Raw genomic sequence first — 10,642 nt, forward strand, 5'->3', positions numbered from 1 at the left:
GGAGGAGGGTGGGGACCTCCTCACTCACACACCAGCCTCGGGGTGTGTACCTTACCTCCGCTTAGCTAGCGAATGAGAGAACTACTTAACGGTTTTAGATCGGGTTTTTTTGCTTGAACATTCCTGTTGATTTTGCGACTTCTCTCATTGCACTAAGAATTATAATTCGCTTGCAGGAGCGATATATTTTGATATCCGAGACAGAGGGTGCGGGCTGAGGGGAGGAGGAAGCGTGATGTCAGGAGTGGGGAGCCGGGCAGGGCCCTCCTCACTGTCCTGTTTCACTACTACGTGGGTGGAGCCATGGGGGATGGCTAGTATTATATATTATGGCAAACCTGATGGCACTGATGCCTCACCACTCCAAGCATGTGGGTTCAAATCCTGACCCTGTCTCTACTCGTGTGGACTTTATGCATGTCCTCATCTGTCCCTGTGGTTATCACCAAACGTTCTGGTTTCCTCACACATTCCAAAGATATCCATGTTTCAGCCTTATTTAATTTCATTCAGGGTCATCTATTCTGGAGTCTATTATAGCAGGATCACAAAGGCACAAATTAAGAATGGATGAAGAATTCCTCAAAGAAATGGCCATTAAATTGATTGGAAATTCTAAATTGTCTTATTATACCCTGTCTAGAATTGGCTCCTGCAGTACACTCCTTGAGACCGGTGGTTTAGAGGATTACTAAATAATTTGCTTGAGTTTCTTGATCTCTTCTTCTGTTTGTTTTTCCTTTAGGGTTCTCTGGATGCATTGAATATTTCAGCTTGAACAGGACGCTTTTACCTTTTAGTGGCTGGAGTAATATGGTGAAAGTGACAGCAAGTCGAATTCCAGTGAGAACTGGCTGTTTCCCATCCACTTGCGTCGGCTCTTCCTGTTTGCAGGATGCCATCCAGCCATCATGCCTTTCTCAGCCATGTCTGAATGGCGGAACGTGCATCGCTGCGGCAGACACAGAATGGTATTGCCTGTGCTTGGGGAACTTTACTGGGCCATTGTGTGAAACGTGCATGTTTGCTTTGGAAAGCAGTGACGCCTGTCAGAAAAGAGACATAAACATTCCTTTGTGGGTCATAGACGCCATACTTCCTGCCACAATTGTTCTGTTTCTCTTCCTCTTCTTCATCCTTCTTAAGTTTCGAGCAATGTTTAAACAACAACAGTGTAAAGGCTCAGATGCAACAATGGGAGAGAGAAAGGGAACAGAGAACAAAGCTTTTAATGATGAGAATGAATGCATGGCCGTACAGGATATCACTGATGCTGCTGATAAACAGCCAGATGTCATCAAGGCTAAGAAAGCCTGTAAGACTAGAGCAGTGACCTGTGTACATCACCTTGAGCACGAGCAGCCATGCAAGCATAATGAGAGGGAATTACGATACGATGACGCTGACAGCACTGGCTGCATTGCTCTGTCTGAGGCTCAGATGACTCATCAGCCCGGTCTCTCACAATCTGTACCTAACCCTCAGGGGGCTAGGAGGCTTGCCATTTTCTGTAAGCATGCAGAAGCTCTGCTCAGTCCCCAGAGTACTGTAGGCTCAGGCAACACAGAGCATGTAAACCCAGCTTTAACTCTGAGAAACAGTAAGGGACGTGACCCCAGGTGTCTTCCTCAGTTACCTTATGGAAAAATAATCAGTGGCAAGCTGAGAGACACCCAGCATCAAGTTGTATGGCGCAGCCCGCGCCACAATGTTTATCAATGTCATCCTCACTTGCCAGATTGGCCATCTGAAATCATGGATGACCTCAGAAAACTGAATTCACCCATGGCCTCCAGGAGAGGGCTAGAAAGCAGCATGCTGCATGTGGAATCTAATAGCATGACATCCTTTCCTGTGGCTCCATTAGCAGATAGCTCCTCTGACAGCGAATCCCACAGCTCGTTTACTTGTTCTGAATATGAATGTGAAAAAGATCTCATCTTCAGGAGCACCTTTGAACAGCCTGGCCTACATGTAAGGACTGCCTGCAGTTGCTGCTCCGGACTGGCCAATGAGGCCTGTGGTGATCTGAGCTCTGATGTTCACAGTCAGCCAGCCTCTGGTGACCACGGGTGGCACGGCTTACTAAGTGCAGACCTGCATTTCAATAGCTATGCTGAGGTGTTTGAAGATCTGGCTGAGCTTCCTATTGAAGTTGAAGGTGTAAGTGAGCAGAGCTTTGACACAAAAAGTGACCCGGAGGAAATATTTTGACTTTTTATATGCAGAAAATATAATGCTTGGTGTCCTGTGGAATGATATGCCAATAAACCTTGCCATCTTGTATAAGATAGATGTTCTGTAGTCAGCACTACAACTTGATTTATTTTCACTGCTCTAAATTCTTTAAAATAAATTCTTGAAAATGTATCTTGAAAGTTATTTTAAAGTTTATTTTCATTACAATGTAAATGAATAATGTAGTAGTAGTGTACATTATCCAGTGATATTAGAGTACATTTTAAAAAAATTTGTAAACCAGCAAGGGGTGTTAGCACAGTCAGGTCAGGATCAGTGCTGGGAAATGTACTGTGGAAAACTAATTCTGAAACAATTAAGACAAAATAATCACAAAAACAAAAATTATTACATAAATCACATTTTGTATTTGTATTAAAGAAACAGTGCAATTCACAGTCAGGCTGTCCTGGGATACCCTTGATTAAAGTCAACAAATGATGAATGCAGAAGTTAGCTGAGGAGCTCCTGGTGCTCCAGCTGTTATCTTCTTCAGAAGCTGTCAGTGTGTGCAGATGTTTGGTGGGTGGAATGGACACAATTTGAAAGTCCCAGGGTTGACCAAGTCAGTAGCTGTGGTGCCCCACTGTGTCCAGGGTCTCGGGGCCATAGAGTCCCAAAGGCCAGGATATAGTAACACTTTTTGTAATATTGTTTTGGTGCAATGAACTGTTGGTTTTTAAATTCAGAGCTGCATGCCCCATATGGCTGCAGGTTTTTGCTCCAATCAATAAGTCATAATACCTTTAACTGATCTGATTTAATTAGATTGTCTTTTTTCTTTTCTGTTATGTTGCATTCAGAAAAGCACAGCAGTGCAATGTTTGCATTTATAAGACATTTAAAAATATTTGTGTTTTGGGATAGCTTTAAAAGTATAGCTCTCTTTTGTTGTTTATCTATGTATTTGTTTTTTTTCTGTGCTGTTTGCTCAATTAATTGTTTCCTAATAATGACAATTAGCAACAAGCAGAGCAGACACCTGGCCAAATGACACAGAATGGTGAAAGGCTGCAACTACTTCAGTGTCAGATCTTCTAACGTGATCATTATTAAATAATAACCTTATTAGGAGGTTATTCCAGTCTGGCCCATTGATCAGTGAAAATTTTCACAGTGAATATGCTGTGTTCACCAATGACACTATTTATTGAATATTTTCCTGCAGATTTGACGTGTGACCGGTTTAGGCAAACTTTTTCCCAGTGCCCCATGATGCTTTGTGAGGCCAGTATTCCATCACAGGGCTGTATTATAACCAATTAAAAACAAGTTCAGTTTTTGCTTTCCAATTGACTTCATTTTGTTGAGTTCAGCAAAGCTTCTGAACATTTCTTTGATTTTCCCCAAACTGTGATGAGGCATATCAGCATGCTTGGCCATCAGTATTAGTAAATAATTGATTAGATAACCAGAATACATAGAAAAGCAGAATGAATCCCACAATTATGATGAAAATATTAAATACACAATTTAAAAAACACTAAACTATCCAAGTGTGGCATACATAACTGCTTTGTACATTCTAGTAAAAATGTACTAAACTGTTTTGTAATTTCTGCATTGACCTCAAAACATAGAACCTATGAAATAACCGCTTGCTTATTTAGGCTTGAAGACCAATTAAAAACAGTAGTTGGTTGGAACAAAAACCTGAACCCACATGGGGGCTGAGACTGAGAATCACACCAACAAGTGCCGAACCAGGAACTTGAAACCAGGACTTCCAAAGAACTTTCTCAGTCTTTCTCCTGTCACAGCCAAAGAAATGCTTTTTCACAGAGCTGACATAGCTCAATAATGAAAACAAAAAGCAAGAATAGAAGAATAAAGGGAAAAACAAGCAAACAATGTAGTTTAATAAAATAAATATGAAAAAGAAGATGGCCCTGAGACAAACCATTGATTTGCTTCATTTTGTGACCATTGTTATTCTAGTCCAATCCACTCATCAACACTTTCACATTCTGGCAGCTGTCCTATTATCACCTAGCAGCTGGGATTCAACATGCTGCCCACCCAATTGTGCAATAATGTCCTTGTATAAGGGGAGCATCAGATAATCTGTAAAATTAGAGGGTCACATGTTTCTTCCTGCCTGTCAAATGAGTTCTAACTAAGAGGTAAGATAGCTATTTTACATAAAGGAAGACAGAAGTTTTGAGGTAAAGTAGTCACACTAATCAAGGCTCCAGAGACATGCTGAATGTTGATGAGCATCTGCAAATAAGAATAGACAATACTGAGTCTATGAACTCCACAATTAACAAAAAATAAAATACATATGGTACATGAAAGAATAATAATTCATATGCAGGTTATATGAGTGAAAAACATATTGAAAATGCAGACCACAGTGCTACTTTGAACATTAATTGAAATTCATGTGTGCCTCTATCATTTAAAATATAAAAGATGCTTGCAAGCACACACGGTGCATGTATATGTAAATATTGTGGAAGTCAACCCCAACACAAACAGACACAGTGACACAAGTCCAAAAGCACATGCTTTTATTTTCTTTTTGTTGCCTTTGCCACCACAGTGCACAAATGATCAACAACAACACTATTGCTCAGTCTCTTTTTCTCTCTTTTCTCTTTCTCTCTTTTTCTTCTGCCGCCTACACTCCTCTCTGCAAGTTTTGTCCACCACCTCCTGACTCTGGTTCTTTGAACAGAGTGAGGTGGCCTTCGGTCATCCGGCAGCACTTCCAAGTGTGGCGGAAGTGCTGCACTCCAGGGATCCAAACTCCAAGCATGTGGCCCTGAATATGTCCTCTCCCCCGGCCCTTTCATCACAGGGGTGTCCCGGCTGGGTAAGGTCCCCGGTTGTCTGCCACTACGAATGCAAATATATATATATATATATATATATATATATATATATACAGTATATGTTGCATAGTTTACTGTCAAATAAAGCAAAGAGTACGTGATACGTGTTTCGTCCTCATTTGGGCTCATCAGGCTTAGACACTCTACTGCTCCCCTCTCGGGGAATCGAACCTCGGATGTCAGCGTCAGAGACGAAGACCCTTTACGCTGTGCCCCAGCGTGTGGTTCATTTATTTGACAGCCTGTAGGTTCGGAGTAATTACATTCATTGCATTCGTAGTCTGAGTCTCGACGACCTGAATTGTGTGGGTGGTTACCTACCAGGTAACGCTTGTGTTTGGTCTGCCATTCGGCAAACATCCGCCACAGTGCCCTCTTTCAGTTGCGAGATGGAGATCATGGAATGTTGCAAGTTTACTGTCAAATAAAATAGAGTACGCGGCACGTGTTTCGCCCTCATTTGGACTCATCAGGCGTACACACTCTACTGCTCCTTATGTACTGTATATATATATATATATATATATATATATATATATATATATATATATATATATACAGTATATATATATATATATATATATATATATACTGTATATATATATATATATATATATATATATATATATATATATATATATATATATATATATATATATATATATATATATTGGTACCTCGGTATACGTCCTTAATCTGTTCCAAATCCTTGGACTTATACCAAACTAATTTTTCCAATAAGAAATAAAGGGAAAATGATTAATCCGTTCCCATGAAAAAAAATCCTGTTGTTATTGGCATATTATACATTGATGGGGTTGTATAACATAATTTAAACACTGCTTAATACTAAAATACATAAATACAAAAGCAATTAGATGAAATAAATGAAAATTTAACCTCACTTTACCTTGCTGAGAAGAGTCGAGTGCCTACTAGGATGGTGCTGAGAAGAGAGGATGAAATGTTATTGTTTGGAAGGAGAGTCCCCTTCCAATAAAACTTCAGGAATCTGAAATTCTGGAGTTTTTTCTCTTTCTCTTTTCTGTCTCTTTTCCCTACTTGGGCCTGGTTGAGGCTCACCAGGTTTGACTTTTACTTAAAATCTGTCCAAAGAACTTTGCTTTTGCCTTCTCCTCAGGATGTTTCGGAAATGTGACATTGTCTGGTCATTCCAGACAATGCTATTACAGCTTGTTTGTGCTTTGTTGGGGTGGTACTTCTCTGCAAAGTTTTTGACATCCTTCCATTTGGCAACGATTTCCTTGATTAATGAAGTAGGGGCTTCCTCTGTCTCCTCCTCCTCCAAGCCTGAAGAAAGTGCATCCATTTTAGTCTTGAGCTCCTCCTTCTCAAGTTCCTGCAGCTCCTCAGTGGTCAGCTGTTTCCTGTGCCCCTCCACTAACTCCTCCACATCACCATCACTCACATCCAGACCCATGGACCTACCCAGAGAGACAATATCCTCCACTATTGGCACAGCCTCAAAGCCCTCAAAGTCCCTTTCAGTCACTGCTTTTGGCCACAAATTCCTCCAAGCAGAGTTCATTGTTCTGTAGGAAACTTCCTGCCAGGCTTTGTCAATGAGAATTATGCAATGGACGATAGTAAAGTGATCTTTCCAAAACTCTCTCAGGGTTAATTCTGTGTCAGAGGTCACTTCATATCACCTCTGGAATAGTGCTTTAGTGTAGAGTTTCTTGAAATTACTGATGACCTGTTGGTTCATGGGCTGAATGAGAGGAGTTGTGTTAGGGGGATGGAACTTTACAGTGATGAAGTCTAACTCCGGCAGCACATAGTCCTGCAAGCTTGGAGGGTGAGCTGGAGCATTGTCCATTATGAGGAGGGCCTTCAGAGACAGGTTTTTCTCCTCTAAATAACTTTTTACACTTGGCCCAAACACAACATTAAACCACTTGCTGAAATATTCTCTGGTTACCCAAGCCTTGCTGTTTGACTTCCACATCACAGGTAACTGAGTTTTCTGCACGTTATGTTTCTTAAAGGCCCGCGGGTTTTCAGAGTGGTAGATCAGTATAGGCTTCAGGTTGCAATCCCCACTTGGATTACCACAGAACAAGAGTTAGCCTGTCCTTCATTGGCTTGTGCCCTGGCAATGCCTTCTCCTCTTGTGTAATATAGGTCCTGTTAGGCATTTTCTTCCAAAACAGGCCTGTTTTGTCACAATTAAAAACTTGTTGGGGAACAAAACCCTCAGCCTCCACAAATTCCCCAAACTCTGTAACAAAATCATTGGTGGCATCTTTATCAGCACTGGCTCCCTCTCTGTGCCTCACAACACTGTGAATGCCAGTCCTCCTCTTAAAATTATCAAACCAGCCATGGCTGGCTTTAAACACTTCACCTTCTTGGCTCGTTACTGCCTGGTTTTTCAAAAGATCAGCATGCATCAGTTTTGCCTTTTCGCAAATCATTGCCTCCAATACACTATCGCCAGCACACTGTTTTTCTGTTATCCAGATCAAAAGCAGTTTTTCAAGATGCTCTAATGTCCTGATCTTTGTTTGGTAATGGATTCACCCCCTTCGCAACGTTAGCCGATTTAATAATGTCTTTGTTTTTCATAATAGTAGATACCGTCGTTCTATAGTACAGTATGCAGCAGCCAAATCCCGGATACGCATGCCACCTTCAAACTTTTCAACAGTCTCTTTTTTCACCTCCATGGTGATCCGAACCATTTTTTTCGTTGCTTGGCTCTTCTCATTAACTTTCTTAGAACTCATGGTTAATGAGTTTATTAAAGATTTACGTGAAAAAACACAAAATCACATGAACATTCACAGAGTTATACCGCGGGTTGTTCACTAAATGCTAGCAACTGCCATACTGATGCTCATGGGCAGTGTAGGGTAGCACGCGGTGTGACGATGCAGGTCCACTCCACGCTCCCATATGTCCTTACGGGGAGCCCTGAACCCGATAGCATCGGTAATGTCACCAAGATGAGCTGACAAATGAGGACAATTGTCAAATGAAGCCAGGGGATAGTGCAAGAATGCCAAGTGCTTTTATTTAAAACAAAAATCAGTGTCCAAACAAAAAGTGCAGTGCATCTGGTTTCAATAAATAATTATTTAATAAATATCCATAAAAACAAGTGTTCAGTGGGGATAAAAACAACAATAAATAAATCATATAAAATCCGAGGTTAAAAATGCAGTCTCACTCTTCCCGATCACAGCCCACCTGTGCAGGTGTGACTGGCTCCAACTAAGTCATTAACTCCCTGCAGTCGTGCAATCGCACCCACGGAGAATGACACGGCTATACGGGTTAAAACCTGGCCCTTTTTTTTGAAGCCGCAGACCCGCTATACCACACGCGGTATTCCAAACAAAGGTCGTATACCAAGCAAAATTTTTCACGTCCAAACAAGTTGGACTTATTCCAAAGTGAACGTATACCAAGGTACCACTGTATATATATATATATATATATATATATATATATATATATATATATATATATATATATATATATATATGTATATAAATATATATATATATATATATATATATAGAGAGAGAGAGAGAGAGAGAGAGAGAGAGACAACGTCAGAAGGACGAGGGCCACATTTGCTTGGGAGGATTGGCAGGAAGGTACTTATAATTCGCTGTATAATTTGAAGTAAATCTATTATTCAATAAAACAGCTTTATTTTATCCTAGATTTGTGTCTGAGGTGGTTGTCTGGTGTTCAGGGTTCTGGGGTACCCCCTAGTGGTCACTATGCTATCTATATAGTAACTGGTATGGGGTGCCACCAAGCCCCAAACCCTAAACCCAATAATTCCCAACTCAGTCAAATAATGAATCCACTAAGCACCTTATACAATAAAGCACAGCCAATAATCAAAATAATGAACATCTTTCCTCTAATTCTGCCCCCAATTGATTGTCAGTCCTTTTATGGTGGAACCGGAAAACCTTCTGGTGACCCAGCATAACTTGTGGGAACCCTTGTGGCACACAGGGACCCAAACAGGGCTGCACTTCTGGATTCCACTATCTCATGAACCACTGTGGTTGTCCAAGCTGCAATGCCTCAACAGGACAACTGTCACCTAATGCATGGGGGATGGAAATGCTCCTGGCCTGTGGCTTCTGCTCATTCATCCCTTAGCACCTTCCATCTTGGTAGGAGTCCATTCCATCATAGAGCCAGGGTGCCCATCTGTCCTCCACGGCGCTAACAATATATGTACATATATGTATATGTATATATACACACACATGTACATACACTGTGAGAGCCAGCCTGACCACAGACAGACAGAAACCGTTCTTAAGTCCACCACACATGGTTTATTTACAATATTTACAGTGAAGTAAAGTCCTGCACAGCACACAGTGCTCCAGCACCAAACACCCTTTTCTTGGGCCTCTCAATGGTCCTCTTCGGGCCGCCTTCTCTTCCCACTCCGAAGCCTTGTCCTCTTCCTCCCGACTCTCGCTCCTCAACTGTTGGAAAGGGCCCCTTTTATGCTCACCTGAATATGCCCCAGGTGCCCCTTGATGAACCTCCACTGGCATTTCCTGGTGTGGCGGAAGTGCTGCATGAGCACCCAGAAGCACTCCGGGTGACCCTGGAATTCCTTCCACCAGTACTTCCTGGTGTGGCGGAAGTGCTGACTTCCAGGGCTTTAGGATCCACCGGGCTCCCCCTGGCAGTGGCCACGGGCCTCTATAGGGTTGAGCTTCCCATCTCGATTCCCGTGACCCCCATAGCAACCAGGGTGGCTGTCCTCTTGTGGCCCGGGGGAGGTATATTCCCTCTCCCAGTCCTTCCAGGCATCCCGGCTGGGTGTGGTGCCCAGCCGTCCGCCACAACACATAAATATTGTTTTAAATTAAAGATGTAAACATGATCTTCCCATGTGGATACAACGAAAACTTTTATTTTGAGTGGGATGAAGCTTTTGAATTGAAGGCCCACTTCTCCCCTTCATTGTTTGGTTAAGATTCCTGTCTTTAATTCAAAATCTCATTCTCTGTGTGTACTGCTCTCATTTTCCAGAAAATGTTTGGACAATATTTTAGCAAAAAAAAATTCATGTATTTTGCATGTTGTCAACATATGACTGGATGATTTGACATTTGGATTATGCAACATGAATAACGTGAGATCTTTTTATGAATGTTTTTAAATTCTTTGTTGGAGTGCAGTGTTTATTATGTCTGTTCTGCAAAAACATGACATTAAAGGTTTTCTTCGGCCATCACTACTAACTACATGGGTAAGTAACATGCACAGTAAAACCAAGTCATTTTTTGGGGTTGATTCCTTTAAAATGTGCTAGGGAAACTTTTTATTTTTAATTCAAATCTCTCAACAATATCCCTATATGATTAATATGGCAGGGTAATATACATCATCATGATAAATACCACAGTAAGAATATAATACTCTCATGTACTTTAATAAGCTACTAAAAGAGTGCTCTGATTTTCAGCAATCAAAATGCAAAAACCTTGCATTAAATGTCTAGAATGCAGGACGCAGCATTGAAAACATCATCTCCTATTTAAAACGAACATACA

At 41.3% G+C, this 10,642-nt stretch overlaps 1 protein-coding gene across 1 annotated transcript in view; it reads left to right on the top strand.

Annotated features, from left to right (window-relative positions):
* LOC114650928 (protocadherin Fat 4) overlaps nt 1–2,227 on the top strand; it is a 163,036-nt gene extending 160,809 nt beyond the window's left edge. Inside the window, exon 16 of the mRNA XM_028800871.2 lies at nt 746–2,227. Coding sequence (XP_028656704.2) covers nt 746–2,214 — 1,469 coding nt within the window. The 3' untranslated portion in view covers nt 2,215–2,227. The remainder of the gene's footprint in view (nt 1–745) is intronic.
* Nucleotides 2,228–10,642: the final 8,415 nt, after the last annotated feature.

The sequence above is a fragment of the Erpetoichthys calabaricus genome, chromosome 4, assembly GCF_900747795.2.
Source record: "Erpetoichthys calabaricus chromosome 4, fErpCal1.3, whole genome shotgun sequence".
In the NCBI taxonomy this organism is placed as follows: domain Eukaryota; kingdom Metazoa; phylum Chordata; class Cladistia; order Polypteriformes; family Polypteridae; genus Erpetoichthys; species Erpetoichthys calabaricus.